The 26018-nt window shown below is 42.0% G+C and overlaps 1 protein-coding gene across 2 annotated transcripts in view; it reads left to right on the top strand.

The window, feature by feature from the left end:
- Positions 1 to 5809: 5809 nt before the first annotated feature.
- Positions 5810 to 26018, top strand: part of adamtsl3 (ADAMTS-like 3) — a 432074-nt gene continuing 411865 nt past the window's right edge. For both annotated transcript variants that reach the window (XM_084353771.1, XM_084353770.1), the window contains exons 1-2: positions 5810 to 6040; positions 8770 to 8879. In XM_084353771.1, coding sequence (XP_084209897.1) covers positions 8814 to 8879 — 66 coding nt within the window. In that variant the 5' untranslated portion in view covers positions 5810 to 6040; positions 8770 to 8813. The remainder of the gene's footprint in view (positions 6041 to 8769; positions 8880 to 26018) is intronic.

The following is a 26018-nucleotide window of genomic DNA, read 5'->3' as shown; positions in this document are numbered from 1 at the left end:
TTAAAGGAAAAGTTTTATTTCACAGCGTTTTAAACGCTGTTCTTGACCCCATATATCAAACATATAGGTGTACACGTTCCGTTTAGCTCCGCAGCATTAAAGTGACTGTAAAACCAAATGAGTTCAATGAAAAAAAAGGGATCGCCATCTGGTCATATAGGAGCAAAAACCACACATTCTAAAACACATTAATTTAATTGAATTTAATAAAACATATGGTAAGTGAAATGTAGGAAGTCATGATTATTAAGACTATAGCTGTCATCAGTTATTAGAGTAGATGTTGTTGCACATCTGTGGATGAAAGGGGGCGCCACACCTCCATCACACACAGTTTTGTTGATAGAATAATTCATTTTATACACTGTGGCATCCTTCTATTCAATACAATATGATATATTTATTGGCTGCCTCTAATGATTCCTAATTGTCATACTGACATTGATTGACTGCGTTACTGAATCGACAAGTTATATACTACAGTAAATTATATTATAATGTAGCCAATTCAACTACAGCCTACCATATCCGAGAACAAAAGCATCCCTAAATCTCCTCACAGTCTAATCATCCATCCAGCCCTGCATAAATACAGTATGTTTCCATAGACCAGAGTTGTGCACAGTTGAGGACCTTGAGGTCACTCGCTGACTGAAGCTTTTTGATGTTCTCATTAGTCAAAGTCAAAACCAGTCCCTTCATACACTGCCAGTTTCTATTCTTCACCTCATAATAAAAGCCTGGGGGTAGTGGTGTGTGCTGAGCTGTATGTGAGTGTGTGTGTGGGTGCTCTGTTTGTGAACTATGAGAATAATCAGGGTGTGTTTAATACACTCAGGTGAATGATTGATGCTGACAGAAACCAGGCTGTTGGATGTGAAACTGGTCAGATTGGAGCACTGGAAGACTCTGCCAATTCACCAGAACTTTTACTTACATTTTATTCATTGTCTATATTTGTATGTTGCTGTGTGTACAGTATATCTGTATGTTTCTATGTCTTAATGTACCTACAAACAAATGTCCCTCTAAGATAATACATCTAAATCTAATCTATCTAGAGTCCTGTACTACATGTATTTAATAAAACAGATTATAAAATAGGAGTTGGCTTACTGAATACCAAACTTGAGACCTATTAATCTTAGATGAATAAATCAGAAGGCACTAATTTCAATTAGGTATCTGCACTCCCCACAGGTTGTCCGGTAAGAACAGGAACGATGTTGATGGGTTAATGAATCCAATTCACACACGCTCTCATTGAGATACCCCTCATTTATTGCTGAACTCTTCTGTTGATTCTGTCTGTGTGGTTAACTCTCATGGACACACAAGATGGAGCAAATCAACAAAAAAGGAGAAGCAAGAGTCCAGAAAACACAGCTGCAGGATAAATAGAGTCCAAACTGCTGGGATGAACGAATAAAATCCAGAACTGCTGCGGTGAACAAAACTCTCCTCATCGACTCGCGCCAGACACTTCTCTCAGTGCAGCAGAGGTCTCTGATTGGTTCAGCGCATCCTGACATTAACTATTCATGTGCGCTGCATGCGCGTTCATGTGAACACCATGCGCAAGGTAACAGGCTCTAGGACTGTGCATGTGAACTGTGAATGTGCTGATGAGGGATACTATGTTAGAAATTGTCAATGAAGGGCTAACCTTCTAAACACAGATGATGAATTGAGGAGTCTCACAGCATGAGGAGTGAAGCTGCTCTGTAGTCTGGTGGTACAGCAGCAGATACTCCTGTATCTGTTGTCAGGTGGCAGCAGGGTGAACAGACTGTGGCTGGGTGGGTGTTGTCTTTTAGCATCTTTGGGCTCTGTGCTGACATCTCACTTCACTGATGTCACTGATGCTCTGTAGAAGGTACCAGTGATGTTCTGGTGGTTTGAATCATCTGCTGTAGAGCCTCCCTGACCTGGGCCATGATGGGCGATGCTGGTTTGTAATGTTTCCAGTCAGGAGGTTTTCTAATGCTCCTCTGTAAAAGTTGACCAGAGTCTGGCTCCGGAATTTAGCCTTTTCTGTGGTTTTATAGCCACGGAGGTGATGTGTGAAGACTAGGATAGGTTATAAGTGATGGTAATTCTGGAGCCCTGGAGAACCAGTTTTCTCTTAATCAGGAGGGGGGTCAAAGCCACAGGGCGGTAGTCAGTAAGACTAGACACAGGTACAGGACTTATGATGGCTGTCTTAAGGCAGGATGGAACAGTCTCTTGCACTGGTGGTGTTGTATGCCTCCTTGTCATCTGGCTGAAAGACAGCTCTTTTGGCTCTGGATAGAGCCCTCACCGCTCCATTCATCCAGGCCTTCTGGTTGGGGAATGATCTTACTGTCTCTTCTGATCACAAACACATTTGCAGATATATGATGTCACTGAAGATGTATATTTCTCAAGACTGAAGTTGTTATCCTGAGTGGCAGCATCTCTGAACATTTGCCAGTCTGTGCACTCAAATATTATTGTGATAGTATTATTGTGATTAACGTAATAATATTTTTTATTACAAACAATAACATATGCTCAACAATTTGAGTGAAAAGTTGAATCTTTGAAAAATGTCCATGAATTTCAGAATATCTTAGTATCTGGTTTGTCCCCCTTTTGCTTTAATGACAGCATGCACTCGAGCTGCATGGACTCTACAAGTTAGTGCGAAACCTGATGACTCCTGTTATCCCAGCACGATTTGACAGTGTTCCACAAAGCTTCCTGTGATGTCACAGAATGTTTGGCTTTCTCAGTCTTCAAGTGCCCCCATACATGTATTCGATTGCTAGCTTCTTCAGTGGGTCGGTTTCAGTCTCAATGAGTTACCTATAGTATTAGAATTCACATTGTCCTGCCGACGAGAAACAGTCTGTTTATTCTGATTAACATTGCATTTCTCTAACTTTTGTTTTAGTTTTCTGTCCCCACAAGCTGCAAGCTGTGTCACTCTCTCACTGTCCACTCTCTATAGCTTCCTCCTCCTCCTCCTCTTCCTCCTCCTCTCTTTTCTTTCAGGCTCCCTTCTGATGGACCACGGACCCCTGGGACCATCTCCCTCTCCTGGCTCCTGCTGCCTCACATATTGATGCATATCGACCGTCATACCCTGGGCTCTGCTGGATCATTGCTCTCCTCTGTTTTACTATCTCCTTATATCTGTATTTCTGTAAAATTTGATCCCTCCTTACTCTGACCTTCTCTGTTTTACTGCTAATTATCCTGTGTGGCCTGCCCTCTTCCAGGTCACCGCAATGGAGAGGAGGTTGTGTGGCTCAGGCACCACTTGGTGATGCCTCGGCCTGCTCAGTCGCTTTCTGGATCCACACACTTTACATATATTTGATATATTTGTATCAGATATTCTGTCAATGCAACTTGTAAACTGTGATTTTGTTGTTCTTTTCTGTACATGCGACATCTATTGCATGTCTGTCCGTCCTGGCAGAGGGATCCTCCTCTGTGGTTCTTCCTGAGGTTTCTTGCATCTTCTTTTGTTTTCCCTCTGTTAAAAGGGTTTTTTTCCTCAACATGGCAAGATTTACTCACTCGAATCAAGGGTCTAAGAACAGAGGATGTTGTTCACTGTACTCTGTGATTTTGGGCTTTAAAGGTAAAATTGATTTGATTTGATTTGAAATGTTGAATGGGGTTGAGGTCAGGTGTTCAGTCTCAGTATCCTGCTGCATTAGAGTCCTTCTCCACAAAGATCAAACCAGAGGGTGTAGAACCTCTCTAAAGAATGGAGTGGTACTACTACTTGGTCAGGGTGGCATCAAAACAGCCTCAGACTTCCCACCAACATGTGGATGTCAGCTTTGTGACAACGCATTTTCCAAGAGGGTTTTTAAATCGTTCATTTAGCTTAAAAGGAGAATTTCCACAACATATTCTTCCTTCAGTTTATTACAAAGATTCAAAATCAACACAACTGGAAAAACCTGTCAGACAAATGTGGTGGAGTGAAAAGTACAATGTTTGTTTCTGAGATGTAGTGGAGCAGAGGTGTAAAGTGGCAAGAAAAATGGAAAAAAATGAATACAAATAAAACTCAGGTGAGGTACTAGTACCTCGAATTTGTACTCAAGTACAGAGTACATGTAATTGGTTACTTTGCACCACCGTCAGAGAGTGAGTAAGGAAGTCAGCAAACTAACTAGCTAGCAATTATTTGTTTACTATTGTGTGTATTGCTCAGTCGTGATGGAGCACAATTATCCATTTCTATCAGCAATGGTGGTTGTTTAAGAATGAAGACAGCAACAGTCATGATCCCACACTACTTCATGCTGTCATCAAACTCTGTCTTTTGTTATCATTTTGAATGAGATACCTCCTAGAGGCAGAAATTACTCAGATGTTTTCAAGCTAGATTTGGATAATGAAGCAGGGCCCACCTGAAGGCACTTATCATATTGGTTGGTATTTTGCCTAAGTATAATTCCAAACAAAGTTACAATAATTAATATTACCACAGACCACTGCTGTCCACTTTCCAAGCTGTTAATTCGGCCTTGGTTGACCAGTGATGATCACAATGTTCATATAATTTCACTGAAAACATGTAACAAAAAATATCCTATGTATCATATCACGAAGAACATACCATGAAGTGCATGTGCCACTATTATGTCAAGGGTACCGGTGATGCATAGGCCCCTATAGTGTGGAACATGGTTTTTAAAATGTATTATTATTATTAAATTAATCTATGTAATTAGTAGTAAAACATAGAAAGCTAGATAGGGCTTGTAGATGTATAGCTCTCCAACACTGACTAGTACAGACACTGACTACAGGAATATTAAACTGATGGAGATGACTGTGCCTCCATATGCTTTCTGCTCCTCCACACCGCATGGGACACAGGGCTTGGTCATCAGGCTCAGCTGTGCTGCATCAAGCTGCCGGAGCCAAGCAGGGAGCTGCTGGAAATGAGCTGATTTATCCTTCAGAATGAAAGCACTTTTTAGTCACCTATGGTAGTTACATGTGATTAAGATGTGTACAGTAAAAATGTAACAGCTGCTTTCTCAGTGGAATCAGTAAGGTAGCCGATATGGACACATTTTCCAATGCATTACACATAAAATGTAGGCTTTGTTCCAGAGTTACCCTCATTTTTGTCAGCAAGCATATTAATATAATTAGGCAGTTTGACATTACAAAAAACATAACGAAACATATATAATAGTTAGCTTTATAAATGAATTTAATAGAAACAGAGGCGTCAACAAAAGTTTGGTCTTGGCTGACTCCCTGTGTCCCCTGTAAAGGACTACATAGAACGTAGCCTGTTAGCTCACGTTTGACCCTTATGGACTCAGCATAGTCAGCACACATGGATTTGCCATATTTTGGGGCACCAGCACACAGAAAGTCAAGATGCATTTTAGGTTGACCGGTTCCAAACTCTTCTCTGGCATGTAGAGCATTTTTTTCTACTGGAAGGGCACCCTGGAGTTCAGATTATCATGTATCTTTACATCCTGGACCACCATAGAGGGCACTTACCTTAGCATACCATGGGGCTAACATTGAGCGGGCATTTTCTCACCCAATACGTTTATTTTATGAGGGACAAAGAAAATAATCGACAAAAAGGTTGAGCTCTGTGGTTAGAGTATTACTGATGAATTATTAACTGAAATAAATGATACCTAAATAAAGAGAGCAACAACAACTTAATCACATACAATTATTGAGAAGACGTTTGCCTGCATGTGTTTTACTTTGAAAGTGATGAGCGGAAGCAGAGTGTCTGTATGTAACTTGACTTTGGTCCCAAGTTGTGTGTCAGGCAGCAGACAGGCTGTGCGCCGCTCGCAGCCTGGAGACACTTGAGCGGAGACAGAGTACCGGCCGGTGATCTCAGTGACAGCTCAGCGGTCTGTCTCGTCACTTTCAGGACATTTCTGTGTTAGGCTTGGGGTGTGGACACTGGGGGGATCGGGGCTCAGTGGATTACCGGACTGGTTTTGGAGAATAGGCTAACTGATGCTGCATCTCCATATGAACGCATAATCGTCCCCCTCAGAAGGTAAGGTGCTTATATCCCAAACCCAGCCTCACATCAGGCTGACAGCAGCGCCATTAACCTGCGCCTGCTGCCGTCATGTAGGGCCGGTTAATGCAGAATTCACCCATTCGGGTCTCGATGCTGCTGATGCGCATGATGCCATAAACAGCTGATGTTTGGAAGCGTCACAGTCGTTCAGAAACTTGTAAACTCACGGTGATGTGTGCACACGCTTTACTTGCATACTTTGATAAAATGAGACGGGAGCAGGCACATTAGCTACAGTACCTGCCGCCGCTGTGGCACTGTGCAGTGGTCCTGGATCAAGGTGAAATCCCCCTTTCAGTGCCTTAAAACTATCTGTAGCACTCCTATAATATTTCCCAAGGGCTGTGTGACTTTGTTGGCTACAATGCATTTCACCAAACCTCTAACTATCAGTTATTTTCATTGTTGATTTACCCCATTTATTAATCATTGATTAATTGAATCTATAAAATGTCAAAGACATTTTAAAAAATGGAACTTTGGTGACATTTTTCAATTTATATTAAGTTTAGTTTAGATAGTAGATAATAGTTCTTTCTTTCTTTCTTAAAAAAAAAAAAAAAAAAACAGTCAAAAAACCCAAAGAGAACAGAATATATCATCACTATTTTTGCTGTAACCCTACGTGATGTTTGGTATTTTTCTACTCATGGATGATTTACATGGTTATTTTAATGTTACGTTTGAATATCAATATATCAATAATTTTTTTAAATCTTGCAATATATATACACATGCTCAGGGTGTTCAGATACGGGTTAACCATGAGGTAATTAGTTTGTGGTAGCTTAGTTAATTGCAGATTGTTGGTAATGCTGTGTTCAAAGCAAATTCTAAACTCAAATGATAATAATAATGAAACAAAAGTCCTGTCCTTGTCATTATAATCTTGTAGAGGGCCTCTGAGTGCAGTACTGCTTTATCTGACATTTAACCAAGATCAGGGCATTTTTTTCCTCTGCAGAAAAAAAGGTCATCCATGCCTTATTTCCTCCAGACGTGACTATTGCAACACACTTTATTCTGGTATCAGCAGGTAAACCTGCAGCTGATATAAATTACTGCTGTCAGTCTTTGAACACCAGTCTTGTGTTTTTTTTGTTTTTATTTTTATGTTTCATTATGTATCCCTTCATTTATATATTTTTGTTTTTTGTTAGTAGCGTAAAGGGACTGCAGCTATCATTCATTTGTACAATTCTAGTTGTAAAATGATAATTAAAGGTATACTATGCAGGATTATAAAAAAGATAATACAAGTAATCTCTCTCATTTATCACATCTGACCCACAAGAAGTGTGTGGCAGAGATGCTGCCCTCTATATTTTCTTAACAGTACGAGTTTGGGACCCTGCTCTCAGTCTGTCATAAAGAGCTGCAGGTCTGTATTTGTGTTGGGCAAGGTGGGGTCAGCCACACACACACACACACACACACACACACACACACACACACACACACACACACACACACACAGGCTGAGTAGAGGGGCAAACAGCAAGGGTTAGGATTAGGACTTTGGCTGCATTCACACAAAATGTGAAGGGTTGGTGCAGAGGTGTGGGTGTATTTATTTAAGCTTTAGAACATAACCGCTGTGAAACAATCAGAAAATAAACTTTTATTTCTCTCATTCACTTTGTTTTCGCTAGTACCACTCCCTCTCTTAACTCACTCTTTAGCTCGATCGACCACCGCTCCTATCACTAGCCCCATTCACACTGCCCTTTGAGTGCGGGGATCCTGCGCCAAGTCTCAGATGTGGCAAGGGGTGAAATTTCGCTGCGCCTCTGATGCACCTCCGGAAGTAGTATCAGAGGTGCAGTATTGGCGAACCGAACCTGTGTGAATGGATAACTCAACAAAATAAAGAGAAATTACCCACAAAGCAACGTTACAGGACCAAACAACAGTAACGTAGTAACTGGTCGTGTCTTTGGCAACTTATATGAGGAATTAAATACCGCAGTTATACGTGGAGAAGTGTCTGTCCGACCGACTCTTCATCACATTTCTGTCCCCGGCAAAAAACTTTAACTCACCATGTGTTTGTCTCCCTCCACTATTATATTGTGTTGTTGTAGTTACTGTCTTCAAAAAAAAAAAAGCCCTCCCCACGAGTGAGAGAGTCAGACAGCGTCCTGTTTACTGATGCCGATTTCGTAATTATGTAATTAAGCGGGTACATTAACTGGAGGACACCGGGGGAAACACGTTGAAAAAAACACACAGACGTCATCATCATGACATGTACCGTCAAGCCTCTTTTGGAGTCGCAGCGCCGGCTTTCTGTGTGAACTACACACTGGTTCGTCTTTACGCCGGAGCTGCTCGGTTTGTGTGAACAAACAACGGCGGAGAATTGGCGAACCTCCGCTGCGGAGATAATGCGGCGTCTCTGTGAGAAAAGGGCTTCTGTCTCAACCAATCCTGTATAGTATGCCTTTAAATTGAATCTTGAAATATATTTTTATTGTTGTTGTTAATACACAATGTACGGCTAGGGGATTTATGTTGTGGGGGTGTGGAGGGTCAACAGCAGCCCACGTCTCAGTTTTCCCCTGGGGGGCGGTAGTGGCTTGACCTGACTTAACTTGTCATTTCAGCGTGGCTAAATGCATGTGATAAAATATTTTGGATCTTACACTTAACAACTGTAGAAACTGCAGAAATATTTTAACCTGACATGTTCATGTGCACAGGTTAGGGCTCAGCCAGCTGTAGAGAGACCCTGACCTGGAGAAAGATGAAGATGAAGACATTTATCCTCTGGAGGGCTGTCCTCATCTTCCTCACACGGCCGTATGTCCAGGTACTGATGATGGATGGATGGATGGATGGATGGATGGAGTAAATTTAGATAGTAATGGACAGACTCTAGACTTCTTCTTTGAACTGACTACAGAGAATATTGGAAACACCCTCTTATAGCCCCCCAGTGTTCTTCAAACAGAAATACTACTATATTTTAGTACATTCAGTGCAGATTTTTGCTTTTACCACCTGGCTCAGAGTCACGATGGATCATCGCATTCACTGGTGAATAAAATGAACATGGACCCAATTAGAGAACCTTGTCAGGGTTCACACACTACACATCCGCCAGCTGCTGTCAGCTCGGTTTGCTTAATTTGATCTGACCCTTCTAAATCAAATTGTTTGTACAAGTCAAAAGGCCTCAGGGCAGTGTGGAGAGCCTGCTGGAGTCTTTGTACATGTGTGTGAGCTGGGGTGAATGTCACCTCTTTATATGAAGCAATACTTAGTGCAGGATTTTCTCGGGCAAATATAGCAACTACTTAATCGCTGACAACAGGCTGCTGTGGACCTGGTGTTCTCCTTGATCAACTCAGCAAAGGGATCTTTATTTGGACCATGTCTGTTTCTATGAGCGTTAGTGAGAGTAAAAAACACATTGATATGTTTGTGGCAGGGTTTTATTTTGTTACTCAGTTCCATCTTGAGCCTGAACCCTAGAGAAGCAGGAATATTTGTTCCAAATATTTTCAGTGGACTGGGACTTCAAACCTTGCAGTGTTTACTATTGATCACTTGCTATTCTGGTGAACTTGGAATTTAAAGGTCCCATATTATGAAAAACACATTTTCTCTGGTCTCTACATATATAAACTGGTCCTCCCTGAGCCTACCAACTCCCAGAATGAGGAAAGCAAACAAGTCCTGCATGGTCTCTGCAGCCCACCCACTGGTAAAACGGGGCTCCTACAGGCTGTTCAGATCCAGCTCCTGTCATTACGTAACGACAGAAGGTGTCCAGCGGTAAGATAGCAGTGTCTTGCAATGTCGTCGCTCAGAGCTAGACATGCAAATTGCTCTGTTGTTGGTTGTACAAATCAACATAAGTGCCTATACTCTGTCCCAGCTACAGAAGAGACAGTGGTTGCGTTTCATTTTTAACGACAACGTGCCGGCTACGGTTCCTGTAAGTCTGTTTGTGTGTGCTAACCACTTCACATCGGACTGCTTCAGTAACGAGGGTCAGTACAAAGCTGGCTTTGCCTTGACACTGACCCACGTAAAAGGATCAGTCCCAACCATACGGGACCCAGCAACTGCACCCGAGCCACAGGTAAGTGTCGCCACGTTTTGATAGTATATACAGTTGCCTACGAGTATGGTGAAGTTAGCTTGAAATTGGCTAACTGGTTAGCTCCGCTTCGGTCCACTATGCTATGGCGTTTGAAGCGAGTTTAATATTAATAATATTATGAGGGAGCTTGGTTGTCACAGTGAAAAGCATGGAAACATGTACAGACTGGAGACAGAGACTATCTTTATCTAGACAATCTTGGTGTTGTGTTTGTGTTGTTATTTGTTGTGTTCTGTCCGAGTGTTTGGACAGATGCTTTGGCAACATTGCTGTTAAACTTTCATGCCAATAAAGCCCCCTTTGAATTGAATTGAATTGAATTGAATTGACTATGCGAACAGTGTCCAAGAGTTTGGAGACTGTGTTGGAGACAAACACAGCTTTCGCTAGCTCGTTTTAGATGTTACCTGTTGCAGGTCATTGGGGGATGAGAGCCTGGTGGTTGTGTTGGGGAGTAATGTAATGGTGGACAACACACAAATTCCTGAGTGTTGGCTTATTAAGCTTATACAACCAGTTGAACGACAGCATCTCAGCGAGCCATAGCGATACATCCACCATAAACAGGACCTCTGACAGCTGTGTGAAATTGATAAAAAACAGTTTAATATGGGACCTTTAAGTTTGAAGGTTTGGACAGGCTGTTCACTGCTCATGAGGCGCACACACAGCGACATGGAATCTGTGCTTTTCTTCTTTTTTTTTCAAATTCAAATTTTTTTTAAAGTTAATTCACTATCTGAAAAAAATCATGATGTAAAAGTTGTATGCTGACAGTGTTAAACACTGAAATTGATCTGCAAAAGCCAATGTTGATCAAGCCATTATTTCAAGTACTCTGTACCATTAGCAGCAGATAAAGCAATACACATGCAAAGACAGTTGAGAGTAAATGTGCATGAGGTGGAAAGGTAAAATAACCAAGGGTTAGGTTAAAACTCATCTTAATCTAATGTTAATATTAAACACATGAATTGGAAGCATTGCAGAGTTTTCTAAGCAGAGTTTTACATTGCATAACTTACTGCTTAATTACTGCTGTGATTGTTTTCTTTTTATACTACTTCTCATTTCTCATTTTAAATGTTTTCTGTGTAAAATTTAAAAATATATGACTTTGACGCTCTCCAGTAGACAAGGAGTGGCTAATCAGTGTTTCCCCTAGGATGAAGTTGTAGCAGCGGAGGTGACACCGCTTTTTTAAATTTTTTATTTTTTTTTTGTGCGCCTGCAAAGTGTGCCATCTGGGAGGTTTCTATGTAACTACTGGCAGCAAAGGTGCTCTAAGGGCCGGATCTACTAAAGGTTTGCGTGTATTAAAACGTGTGCAAACTGCTTGCACACGCAAAAAAATTTACAAACTGATTTACTAACAGTGCGCAAAAAGGGTTGCGTCTGTCAAAGGTGCAAAATGGTGCGTCTGCATTCAGTTAGTACGTTTGCAGCAATGAATATGCAACATGGGGCGTTTACACGCAATTGTGCGTGTTGTGGGTGGAGAAAATGTAAATATATTAATTTAGCACACGCAAAGTTATTTATCAAACCTGAAAGCAATTTTGCCAATAGAAACTGCGTCTATATTTAACACGTCTCAAAGGGAGGTGCAAACGGTTTGAATGCGTAATTGCGCACACATGGCTGCCATTATTGTTGCAAGAAGGAGACGCCGAAACAATGGAAGGAGACGCCGAGAACGCATTTTTCACCCTCGTGTGAACATTTTTGGGATGAGTGAGGAAACTAGGCATGGGCCGGTTACCGGTTTCAAGGTATAACACGGTATGAAAAAGTCAAGGTTTCAAAACCACTAAAATTTTCCGTCATACCGTTCCTGCGGTATGAGCGTTTTTTTTTTTTTTTGTAATGTGACGTCTTGTCAGAGAGAAAGTAGAGGTCCCTCACGCCGCATGCAGCTGCAGCGTAAAGTGCCCTCCCCCCCGAGCACCTGCGGCTGCTGTGAGTGACAAACAGGTAGCTCTGCAGGCAGTATGATGGCTGAAGGAGGCGAGCCCAAGTCGGCTGTATGGGAATACTTCGGCTACCGTAAAAAGCCAGACGGCCATGGCTCGGAGGACGAAGGTCGCCCGTGCAAAACGTGCTTGCGGACAGTGGCAGCCCGAGGAGGCAATACATCGAATATGATAGCGCATCTACGGGAGCACCACCCGTCGCTGTATGCTAAATTCAAGGTAAAGTTAATATTGTCTTGAAATGAGCGTATTAGCGTCTGACATTAGTGAAATGAGCTTGTTACTGAGGCAGATGGTAGTTACCATATCTTATCTTTTCTATATCTCTGATAGTAACTTTTTTTTTTTTTACTGAGGCATATATTCGCTGACACCATCCTCTGGGACCCTTCTTCATCACCATGTCACCGGCCCTGTTCCTGCTCAACCCCCAGCTCACAGGCCCCCTGGTCAGTGGTAGTGGGCAAAGCAGGAAAGAGTGGGCGCCCTCGCACTGCCTCGCCTCCGTCCCTCAACCTCAGTAACCGCTTTGCCATGCTACCACCTGATGTCCCTGCTGATGTCCCAACGGCCGATGCTGCTGCAGGAGCTGGTTCTCCTCCTTCTCTTCATATGGAACCGGACTCCTTCCCAGCTGTGGCGGCGGTGGAAACTTCTCCCCCAGACGCAGCGGCGGCGCTCCCATCTCCGACCGCTTCATGGTTTAGGTCTGGAGCCAGACCTAAGGACTCAGCCAGTTTCCCACCTAACCAGTCTACACACCTGCCGCTCTGGACGGATGTGGTCCGTGGCGAACACTCGGCCTCCTCTCAGCAGAACAAACAGCTGGGGAAGTCCTCCTCCTTCCGCCGCAAGTTGCTGAGGTAGGCTGTCAACAGGCGCTCTGGTGGTCTTCCCTGCCCTCAGCTACCTGAAGAGCTGTCTCCAAAACTGGATCACAGCCCCGCATCTGGAGCTCTGGCAGCCGCTGTGGTTCTCCCATCCTCCTCCTCCTCCGCCTCCTCCTCCTCCACCGCCGCCGCCGCCGCCGCTGCTGCTCCTGTCCCATCTCTCACTGCTGTGGATCAGGAACCCACTCCTCTCTTCCCCCCCACTGCCCCGATCGTCGGCAACTCCATCGTCGGTTGGTTTGGGAGGCAACAGGCTGCTAAGGATATTCCTGATGACCGCTCCCCTGTTCTTGTTGTTGGAACCTCCATGGTCCGACATGTGGAAATCAGCAGATGCAGCACTTCCTGCCACCCAGGTGCGCTCGTTCAGGACATCAATGACGTCATCCCGCAGCTGCTCTCTCAACGTCCGTCAGTCTCCACTGTGGTTGCTCACGTTGGTACGTGCGACCTTAAACTGCAGCAATCGGAGAAGCTTAAGGACGACTACATCTCCCTCATAAGCACCATTCTAGACTCCAACAAACAGTGTGTAGTTTCTGGCCCCTTTGCTCCCCCCTGTTTCGATGATGTAAAATTTAGCTGACTCAGACAACTCCACATCTGGCTCAAAGGATACTGCCGCAGCCGTGACATCCCATATGTGGACAACTTCACCTGTTTTCTCAATAGAACTGACCTCTTCAAAAATGACCGGCTCCACCCAAATCTCATCGGATCTCGCCTCCTATCCCTGAACATTGAACTCACCCTGCGCTCTTGCATGGCTTACTCTGGTTGACGGTCAGCAACTCCACACTCCAAACATTATAGCAGTCCAGTGACAATCACATCTATCCCTGTTATCACAAACTTTAGGCCTAAGAAATGCACTTCTGATCTCACCAGTTCAGCTAACCTCAGTAATCTTATCCATATCCCTCCAGTTATCAGCCCCTCACACAGCAATGCACCTCAAAAAATTAAAATGGCTCTATTAAATGTCAGGTCACTTACAAATAAATCATTTTTAATAAATGAACTCATTAGCACCCACAGTTTAGATTTAACTTTACTAACTGCAACCTGGCTGGATAAAAATGGAGCCGCTAGACTCATTGAGACTGCGCCTCCAAACTTCAATTTCTTCCATACCACTAGGACTGATAGGAGAGGTGGTGGGATTGCTGCTGTCTTCTCTGATATTTATGGCTGTAAGGAAGTCCATCTTGGTGAATTCATATCATTTGAATACCTTGCTTTGTCAGTACATTGCATTACATTTTGGGGCAAGTTTTTCCTCACTCGAATCGAGGGTCGAAGGACAGAGGGTGTGGTCTTTGTACAGATTGTAAAGCCCTCTGAGGCAAACTGTGATTTGTGAATTTGGGCTATACAAATAAAATTGATTTGATTTGATTTGATTTGATTTGATTGCAAAACTACAGTCTTAATAATAACTGTTTACCGTCCACCAAAATCCGAATGTGGATTTCTGGAAGAACTTTCTCAGCTATTATCTCAGGTTTCAACTGATAATGACTGTCTTATTATATCTGGTGACTTTAATATTCACATTGACATTAAAACTGATCCAGATCCTTTATTAGTCTGCTGGAGGCATTTGACCTCTCTCAACATGTCCGTGGAACCACCCACAATAAAGGACATACTCTTGACCTTGTCATCTCAAAAGGACTTAACATTACAACGCCTCTTGTTGTGGATGTAGCCTTTTCTGATCACTGTCGCATTTATTTTGATGTTTCTGCTTTCCCTGTACAACATAACAGTTCCCGATTACTCAAAAGACGCATAATTAATGACAATACTATTGAAAGCTTTCAAAAAATTGTAAATGAGATGTCATTGTCCATGATATCTTCAACTGGGGACCTTGTGGACAACTTCAGCTCAAAGATACAGAGTGTATTTGACAAAATTGCACCACTCAAAACTAAATATGTAAATAAACAAAAGGCTCCCTGGAGAAATGAAGTGGACATCAGATACTTAAAGAGAAAGTGTCGTCAGGCAGAGCGACAGTGGAGAAAAACAAGACTTCAGGTTCACAATGACATCTATAAGGATAAACTGAATGAATATAACAAAGCAATAAAACAAGCTAGACAATCATTCTTTTCTAAAATCATCAATGAAAATATTTATAATAGCAAAGTGCTTTTCTCCACTGTTGACAGACTTGTTAACCCACCATCCACCATTCCTTCAGAAATGTTGTCCTAAGAAAAATGTGATCAATTTGCTTCTTTCTTTAATAACAAAATCATTACTATTAGACAAAACATTACTGCTCTAAAATCTATAACTGAACTTGCCCTTCCTCTCTCCAGGAATTCCACCTGTGTCATGTCTCACTTTAAATGTTTAAATCTGACAGAGCTTGACAATATTGTTGGTCAGCTCAGGTCCTCCACCTGCTGCCTGGATCCTCTCCCAACTGCTTTTTTCAAAAATGTCTTTAACTGCTTAGCATCAGAGGTTCTACATATCATTAACTGGTCTCTCCAGTCAGGTGTATTTCCCACATCACTAAAAACAGCTGTCATCAAACCACTTCTGAAGAAAAACAATCTGGATCAAAGTGTCATTGCAAATTATAGGCCTATCTCCAACTTACCATTCCTCAGCAAAATACTTGAAAAAACTGTCTACATTCAGCTCAAGAATTATCTTGCATCAAATAGCCTTTTAGATACTTATCAGTCTGGTTTTCGGCCCCACCATAGCACAGAAACGGCACTTATCAAAGTTTTAAATGATCTACATATAAACACAGACTCCAAAAAAATCTCCATTGTTGTTCTACTTGATCTTAGTTCTGCGTTTGATACTGTTGACCACAAAATCTTACTGGAAAGGCTTGACAGGTGGGTTGGCTTGTCTGGTCCAGTTCTAAATTGGTTCAGAACCTACCTTCATGATAGGCAGTTTTATGTCTCCATTGGTGAATTCAACTCCAACAATATGAACATTACATGTGGGGTACCACAAGGGCCAATTCTTGGACCACTGCTGTTCAATCTCTACATGCTTCCACTCTCACGTCATACGCAAACATAATCTTAGTTACCATAATTATGCAGATGATTCGCAACTTTACATTTCACTACATCCAGATGACCTATCACCCATAATATCCCTCACTCAGTGTATCAAAGACATTAATCAATGGATGTCAGAATTTTTTTTACAACTAAACAAGGACAAAGCAGAAATACTCATCTTTGGTGCACGAAGACAGAAAATAGCAGCACATCTCAACTCTCTCTCTCTTGACAGCAAAACTGAAGCAAGGAATCTGGGTGTAATCATCGACAGCAATCTAAATTTCAGAAGTCATATCAACCACATTACAAGATCATCTTTCTATCATCTCAAAAATATTTCCAAATTGAGGGGCTTTCTGTCAAAATCAGACTCAGAAAAATTAATCGACGCATTTATAACAAGTAGACTAGATTACTGTGATGGTTTATTCACTGGACTCCCAAAATCAAGTATTCAGAGGTTACAACTAATTCAAAATGCAGCTGCACGTATTCTCACTGGTACCAAGAAATATCAACACATAACACCTGTTCTTAAATCTTTGCACTGGCTACCTGTTAGTACAAGAATCGATTTCAAAATACTACTCCTGGTTTACAAAGCACTACATGGCCTTGCACCTCAGTACATCACAGACATGCTCATCACCTACACCCCAACAAGAACACTTCGGTCAACAGGCAGTGGCAACTTACTCATTTCTCGCACCAGATCCAAAGAAGGGGAGGCAGCATTTAGTGTATATGCCCCACGAAAATGGAACACCTTGCCTGACACAGTTAGACATGCCACATCAGTAGCCATCTTTAAAAACAGATTAAAAACATATCTTTTCTCAACAGCATTCTGTTGAACTGTGTGTGTATATGTGTGTGTGCATGTGTCCATATGTGATTGTGTGAGTGGGTGCGCATGTGTGAGTCTAAGTGTGTATGTGCTGAAGATGACATATATGATTGTTTACTTGCACTTGCACTCTTCTTGTTTTCTATTCGATTTCTAAATGATTTTTATATAACTATGTATACCTGTTGTAAAGCACATTGAGTCTGCCTTGTGCATGAAATGCGCTTTATAAATAAAGCTGAATTGAATTGAATATATGCTAACTAGCATGCTAAGATAGATCCATCTTAGCATGCTAGTTACCATATCTGACTCAGTAAAAAAAAAAAAGTTATCCATAACTTTTTTTTCATCAATCTTTAACATGAGGTGAAAAAGAGAAGCACATGTGTAACGTTTTTTTTTTTTAAAAGTTTTTTCCTTTTTTTGTTTTTGAACACAGACATTCAAAATACACATTTTAGAGCTGTAATCATAATACCGTGAAATTGTGAAACCGTGATATTTTTGACTAAGGTTATACCGTCAGAATCTCATACCGGCCCATGCCTAGAGGAAACTATTATTAGAACATATCACCTATCCAGCCTTGCCATTTTGGAGCTGTTGGAGGAACTCAGAGCGGATTTGGAGCCAGCTACGAGAAGGAGTCACGCAATACCTGCAATAACAAAACTCCTTGCAAGTTTACTATTATTATTATATTTATATTATTATACGCCATTTTTTCTTTTGTTCTTCCTCTGATATCTTGGTATCTCCTTTTCACTGTTCGCCAGTTTTTTCCAACAGCATTAACTTTTTCACCAATTTTCTCCCACACGGCATTCCTTTGCGCGACCGTCAGATCCCTTTGCTGCAGCTCATTGAAATGATTGAAGGGTCGAATTTCACTTTGCGCTTTCGCTCTCTCAAACTCGCCATGCTGAAAACCATGAAACACGCTAAACCCTCATTTAAATAGGTGTGTCTCCAACACGTTTGCACCTGTTGTGTTGTCATTAACGCAATCACTCTTAGTAAATCGCCCGCAAACTGCAGTTCAACCCCACACGCAAATTTCTAGATTGCGCACGCAGATTAGTACAAGCAATTTGGGATCTTAGTAGATCCGGCCCTAAGTACATAAAGTATATATGAGGTGTAATGAGCCAGTCTTTTAACCTCAACTAAAAATGTAATTCTGCAAGGGCAAAAATCAAATATCACGGACAACTACATGAAATTTTCTCAAAGGCAACTTGAAGAGGACCCCAAATGTGTTGATGTAGCTCAAACACTCCAACACCCTGCCAGATAAGAATAACTACATCAAAACTGCAAACACTGGTAGTTGTGTTTACAGTGATATACTGGAGTGGCAAATCATATTTTTCTGGGATGGGGGGTCATGTACACTCTGCTTTTTTATGATTAGAGAGGCTGCTTTCAGTCATTTAAAACATTTCCATGCATGTATTTACGGTTGCAGCCACCTCAATTTTCCCATCCCAACCAAAGGCCTTTCAGCTGCCAGCCGACTGCCAGCCGGTTCCCAGTCGATTCCCAGCCACTGGGAGTCCCTCCTCTTCCTGAGGGTGTGCCTAAATTCCACTGTAAATGCACCCATTCATTCAATTGCAGGGTGTTAAACCCATGAAATGGCGCTTCCCTCACAAACCTAAAATGTGTTCTTCTACTTCATTACATCTCAGAGGCAAATATTACACATTTATTCCACGACATTTATTTCAAAGCTTTAGTTAGTTTAGTTCGCATTAGGCCTACTGGTTACTTTACTTAGTTTATATTTTATATCAATAATCTAAAGTTGTAGCTAGGTTATATTATCAGGCTATAGGTTAAGCCACCCAGCAGTATATAAAGGTATTACAATTAGTTTTCCTTTACTTGCTGCAGCCCTAAAGTTATGAACACCCATGCATCAATAGTTATAATTCAAGAATATGATATTTATTATTCTGACCATTTGTTTATTCAGTCATGCAAACAGAGACAGTGGGTTTATTTAGTTTGTTAAGGCATATAAAATCAGTTAATGAATATCTTTATCTTCTGATTAAAATTTCTTCCCCAAGGCTACATAGCGCACCTTCAATGAGTAGGTATACTTTTACTTTTGTGGTACTTTTACTTAAAGAAGTACTTAACTGCTGCAGAGATGGCCCTTGCATAAAAGTGGGCTGTCTATTCAGTAGAAAGACACAAATATTTTTTCAATTGTTGCTACAATACCAGAGAAAACAGAGAGAGGGGGCTCTGATATTCCCCAGCTGGTGTCAAACAACATGGTATTACAGCTAAACAGGCCACTACACTATGCTTCTGAAAACATACTCAAGTGATTTGGCCATCGGGCAAGTCCAGGGGGCGTCCAGGATGTGGGGACCAGGGACAGATCAAGTCTGGGGGGGCAACCAGGAGGAGAGGACGAGGGACAGAGCCAGCTGGGGGGCGGCCAGCAGGTCGTGACTAAGGGCAGAAGCTCCAGGAGGTCTGGCAGGAGGCCAGCGGTGAAGGTGGAAGCCCTTTGGAGGCCAAGTAGGAGGCTGTCAACAGGGGCTTTTGTCGGCCGGGGCACCGACAGAGGAACAGGAGCTTCGGGGGAACCACTGATGGATGTCAGCCAGGCCACCCACTGGGAACCAGAGTCTGATGGGGAGTCGCCCAATCCAGGAAGAGGCTCGGGAGCAGGAGTTGCATTGACCAACCCAGAAACAGATGAGAACTTTGCCAACTCAGGAGCTGGAGATGCATTGATCAACCCAGAATGAGGCTCTGGACCAGACAGGGTGTTGGCCAACCCAGAGTCAGCATAGATGTCAGCTGGGACCCTGACGTTGGAACTGGAGTGATGTTGGCCTGGACACCCGACACTGGAACTGGAGTGACGTTGGCCGGGACCCCAGACGCTGGAACTGACAGGACAGTGGCTGGAGTGGAGAAACTGGAGCTGATGGGTGGCTGGCAGGCTGGTGGCTAACTGACACTGGAGCTGGAGCTGATGGGAGGCTAGCAGGCTGGTGGCTAGCCAATAGTGGAGCTGGAACTGATGGGTGATTAGCAGACAGAGGTGCTGGCTGGAAGCTGATTAAACCGAGCCCTACAGTTGGGATTGCAGGTTGTTTGCAGCAGGTTTGGCTAGAGGCTGCAGCTTGGGCTGGTAGCTGGTAACCTGGGGTTGAGAGCTGGGTGCACAGGGCTGAGGCTTAGCAAGCTCCATGCTAAGTCCAGTATGGGAGCCACTGGAGTTTGGTATGGCAAAACAAGTCTCTCTAAGAACAGCCACTCTGGATAAGAGTTCAGCTGCGCCTGGAGCTTCCTGTAACCAGGGATTATAGTCCATCTTTTTGGTCAGTTCGTTCTGTGACGTGTAACAAAAAAGTGAGGACCCAAATGCAAGACACTCAGGAGGCAGGCAGGGTTAAGAACAAAAAGCAAGCTTTTGATAATAAGCTGAAATCTAAAAAACATAGAATCCAAAATCCAATTAGTGCAAAAATACCAGAATACAAATAAGACATTTTATTGGATGAATAAACAGTGTAGTAATATATTCTTGGTTTATATTTTATCAGCACGTTTAGACAGTTTGATCAGAGTTTTCCAAGACGCCCCTCGTGTGCCCCCTACAGTGACCAGATGACACACTCTGGTGGACTTTTACCGACATAAAAGGGGGAGGTTTGGGGCTCTCACCTCTCAAGATAAGCAGAGGATTTTTGTGAACACACTTTTATGGACTGATTGCATCTCTTTCATCAGCTGCCACTGAGGGGGGAATTTCTGATAAAAATATCTTTAAAATTATACAGCGTTTAATTCAATCGTTTCTGCTGAAAATGTGTTTAAAATGACTGTAATACACCTGTCACCTAGTCCAAAAGTAAAAGTATATTGAAAAAAGATTGATATAATAACCTCAGCTTCAATCCATATTTGTTGGCATTTAGCCTTTCAAAAACAACATTTTCACTATGGCAAAAAAAAACATTTATAGAACTTCAATACCAGACAAGAAAAAACCTTACACTTTAATAGTTTGTCCTGGTACCACTGCAGATAAAGTCAGCCACCCAGACGAGTGCCGCACACACAGTTTTTTCCTTCCTGTTAAATTATTAATTCCCCAGCCATATTACTTTCACTTTCATGCAGTACTGTTGAAAAACAAAAAGCTGAATCATAATATTGATGACTTTATGATATGGTAGATTAATAATCATTAAATATGCTCTATGTGGGAATCACACTCTCTCATACACATCAAATACTGTATGCCTATGATACATACAGTAATACAGCTAATTTTATGCTTTTACACTGAAGTAGTGCTTCAGCTTCCATCATCACTGCTCCTCCCAGTGGAAAGATAAACCATTGCAACTGGTGTCCACACATGGTGCTTAGGGGCATTACAATTTGACCCCGCATTCACCACGTCATCTTGAAGGATGTCATTCCAGTCAAGGACTTAACCAGGTGCGAGCACAGATCTGTCACGGATCGGTTAGGGCCCCGTCAGGGAAGAAGTTTTAGGGGGCTGTATCTGTATCTCACTGGCACATTTGAGCAGCGAAACTAAAAACTGTAGTTATAAAGGTGACAGGACAGAGGAAAATCTTCAGAGGCAACAGAATTCAACTTTTAGTTTCTGAAATAACTGAAATAACTCTGATGGAGCTCAGGATTTATCAGAAGGATGGCTGCTTTATGTGCATTGTATCTGAATCATGTTTTTAGCATTTAACATAATAAGGTGGATAGAGCCTATTGGGTTATGTATATGATATGTTTATTTTCCTTTTTTGATTAGTTATGGTGGTAGTAGTAGGGGGATTTCCCACTGAATTTTGTCATTTTTTGAATTTACCAGACTGTTCTACTTGTTCTAATACTTGCATTAACCCACTTAGTCATTATATCCACACTATTGATGATTATTTACCAACATCTCATTCTTTCAGTATTTTGTGAAAGTACCAATAGTAGCTAGTATATGTAGGTCCAAGTGGTGCCACCATTGCAGTTCTTCTCTGTCATGGAGCAGAGGAGTTGCCAAACAACAATTGGTGTAATGACAACTGTCTCTTGCTCTTGCTCGGTTGGCTTTGAGCATCCGACTGTCTCAAGCCATCCCCTTCTGCCTTCCCCGGGAATTCATTTTTGTTGTCATCTCCGATCTAGGTATCACCACAGGCAGATGCACATACACCACTGCTCGAGCTGCATGGTGTTCTGTGCTGGCACTTGAACACGTAACTAGATCCTGCTGCTGTTGTGACTGAGGATTTGGCATGGCAGACCATTTAAAGAGCTCTGCCAAACTGGTATCACCAACATCATGTGTCCTACCAGAAGAATAGGACTCTGGACCATTGTTATTCTCCATTCAAGGTGGGTTACATGGTTAATTCTCCCCCGCCATTTGGCGAGTAAAATCACTGCTGAAATCTTCCTCATATTAAATACTATTACATCAAAAAACGAATGGGATCTTGTGGTGTCAAGACAGGCAGGCTCTGGAATGCCATATCAAGGCTACGCTACAGGAGGCACTGAGTGATGTACCAGGATGATTTCCAGTCCAGCTCTGAAAACATCGTTGAAACGATGGAAGTAGTGACAAGCTTCATAACAAGGCTGGCTTTGGATATCAAAGATATAATCCTCACTGTGACCATAATATCCGAGCTAGAAACCATGTGTTGGTGGATCCATCAATGCTGCTTTGGGCAGACATGCTGCTGTTAGAGGCTCAATGCTGTTGCTGTGGGAGATGTGAAGGAATACAAGGTGGCATCCTAACCTGAAACTTGTGGTCCAAGTTGCTCAAACGATTCTAAATATTATCATTGTCACACACTAACCTTTTAACTGAACAGGTTGAGTATGCCCCCACTGCATTTTTATGCATGTATGTATGTCACTTCAGCTCAACGTTAAACACAATCTTACCATGAAACTGAAAACTAAACACTCTTGGCTTGAGTACAACACTCTGCAACTTGATATTGGACGTCCTCGCAAGCAGACCCCAGAGAGTTCGAATTGGCCCACCTCCTCTACGTTAGTGTTCAACACTGGAGCCCCCCAGGACTGTGTGCTCAACCCCCTGCTGTTCACACTGTACACTCATGAATGCACTCCCAGACATCAGGAGAACTCTATTGTGAAGTATGAGGAGGACACCACCATCAGCAGCAGCGTTATAAACAACAATGAGAGTTCATATCAGGAGGAAATCAACCATCTTGCAGTGGTGCACAGAGAACAATCTACTGCTCAATGTCAGCAAAACCAAAGAGCTGATTGTTGATTTTATAAAGAAGGAGGCAAATACACACACCTCTGTGTACATCAGTGGAGCTGAGGTGGATGGTGGTGAGAGATTGTGTTCTCATGTAGGATCATTTCTGCCTGATGACTGTGTCAGCACATATCCTAATTAATTTGTTCCCTTGCTGACTATGTCCCCAATCCCACTGATTATTACTGTGTAGCTCTTGCACCATCTGCTTCTTTATCTCATTTTCATTGTGAATGAAGAGAGAAATACTGACACACTGGAATCTGCAAGTCTTATAAAAAGGTTTCACAGTGAGAGTTGATATGATAGCGTAAACCCTGCTGCTCACAGCTGCAGTGTTGCTAATTGTGAATGATAAAGTTTTACTGATGCATGAGGTCCACAGATGATGGTTTTCTATTAAAGTTGCATTTAGTAAAAGGTAATCCACACGACATGGACTTGGTAAATGAATTAATACAGAACTTTTCCAGTCTACTGACCATCATAGCATTATACAACACTTGTCACATTCACCCATTCACACACTCATTCATACACTGATGGCAGAGGCTGCCATGCAAGGTGTTGACCTGCTCATCAGGAGTAATTTGGGGTTTCAGTATTTTGCCAAAGGATACTTCCGCATGCAGCTGGGGGATCCAGGCATGGACCCACCGACCTTCCAATTAGAAAATGACCTGCTCTATCTCCTGAGTCACAGCGGCCCATGCAGTGGTTGGAAAGTTTTAAATGAAGGAAGCTACCATGTTACCTATGTTACACCATTAAATTTTATATAACCTAGTATAGCATGTAGCAGTATAACCTAATCCCACAAGAGAGATGTGCCATGGCTTGCTGTCCAGTTGACATGAATGGATGATTCAATCATATTCCCTTACATTAAACTAGCAATAGATAAGTTTTTTTTCTTTAACATATCATTATGAAGTAAATGTTGATTGCATGGTGTAATGGCTATAGAATAATGGGAAAATTAAGTTTCACTGGTGATCCAGTCTGTCTGGCGGTCTGGTACCATTTCTATCTACTCTCATTTTTTTCCAATATAGACAAAATAAATGAAGAAACCCATGTGTTCTTGTCCTGTGTTGTTGGTAGTTGTTACTTTGAGGAATACGGCAGTGACCTAGTTGTCTTTGTGACAGCGTAACTTGCGGTAATTGATTTGTCAACTGTAGCTACAGCATAGTCATATTAATATCTAATAAAGTGCTGCTGCAAACAAAGTTGAGTAAAGCAGTAAGAGTGAGCAGTAAAGTTAAAACCAAAACAATGAGCTGTAAGATACCACATTGTTCATGAGAGCTGAGAGGAACTGAGCTGAATTGGGCTGATCATTTTCTTTGGGTTTGCGACCAAGAGACCATATTCACATGACATATTCCATTTTTATTCAAAAATATTTGTGGAGGTTAAAGTGTTTGTCTTGTTACTGACTGAAAGTGGAATTAGTCACAATGCCATCAAGGGTCCTGCACCATGTGCTTTACAAGGATGCACAAATGAATTAACTTGTTATGAGTTGGCACTTTGAATTTTGATGAGGCTGCAGTCACACAGCCATGCAGTTATTTGAAGGTAATGCTCATCCTGTGATCAATCACAATCACGAGCAGGGCCTTCACACTTGACATGTTTGATGGGGTTGAAACAAACTGGTGTGTTTCCCACTCGGTTTGGGTTGTTGGCTTGTGTTAAAGCGGTCAATCAAACGCAACAAGACCACTTTAAAAGGAGCATGTTGTTCCCCTTGAAAGTGAACTCTTATGCAGTTTGTTTGTTGTGTGAAAGCATAAAATCCAACCACACGATCCTGTTATATATGATTTTAGCATGAATTGAAAAACTAAAAAACTTTTGAATCCACCTCCTGATCATTGGTAATGTTGAGGAGTCAGTGACCCAAGTTACACATAATCATGCAAGATTATTTGGTAACCATGGTCACATGTATACTTGTCTGTATGAGTGAGGAGATTTTCCCTGATATGTCTGTAAGCATGTGTCTTATTTAGTTTAAACTAAGTCTAGTTAATATGTCTAGAAGTAAGAAAACACTCAACACTCAAACACACACACTCTACACAGTTTAGCCTAGCAGCTGAGTAAACTGACAGTGGTAAGCCCTGAAGGTAACAACATCTTCGCTAAGCTATGCTTCATGAAATCTGTGTGGTGGCTGAAGCCGCAACTATTAAATTTGTGAAAGACTAATGAATACTCAGAGCTCTACTGTAAACACAGAGAGTGGTGTGCACAGGTGTATTTAATAATATATCATTGAATTAATGGTGACAGAGGTCTGTCAGTAGCAATGTTTGGTGCTGGGCAGGTAGCTGTTTAAATCTGTGGGTGCATCTCCTACGTCTGGTTTGGTGAATATAAAATAATGATTATATTTATATCTACAACTTATTTATTGACCAACTTCTGTGTGGTAAAGTCAAAGGTGAAAGAATGTTATCTGTACAGCAGAAAAAAGGGGTTGTGATTGGCTGTACGCTAGTTGCGTGGATTATCACAAGCAGATGTGGGATCAGAATCACGCTTGATTGCCTTTTATTGTCCGGGTATTTTTCCAGGCATGCAAGATTTAGAGCTTTGTTTCCTTGACCTCAGCTAATTGTCTCTTCCTTCCCAAACAGTTTCTTTTCCTGGATTTGAACTAACATACCCCATCTTTTTGTCATTGACATTCTACAGGCTTTTGTTTTGTAACAATATATATATATATATAGTAGGTAAATGCCTGAAAAGAAGGCAT

This window comes from Pagrus pagrus (genome assembly GCF_965226575.1).
Source record: "Pagrus pagrus genome assembly, chromosome: 1".
NCBI classification, from domain to species: Eukaryota; Metazoa; Chordata; class Actinopteri; order Spariformes; family Sparidae; genus Pagrus; species Pagrus pagrus.
Note: the sequence above shows the minus strand (reverse complement) of the source record. Positions and strands in the feature narration are given on the sequence as shown.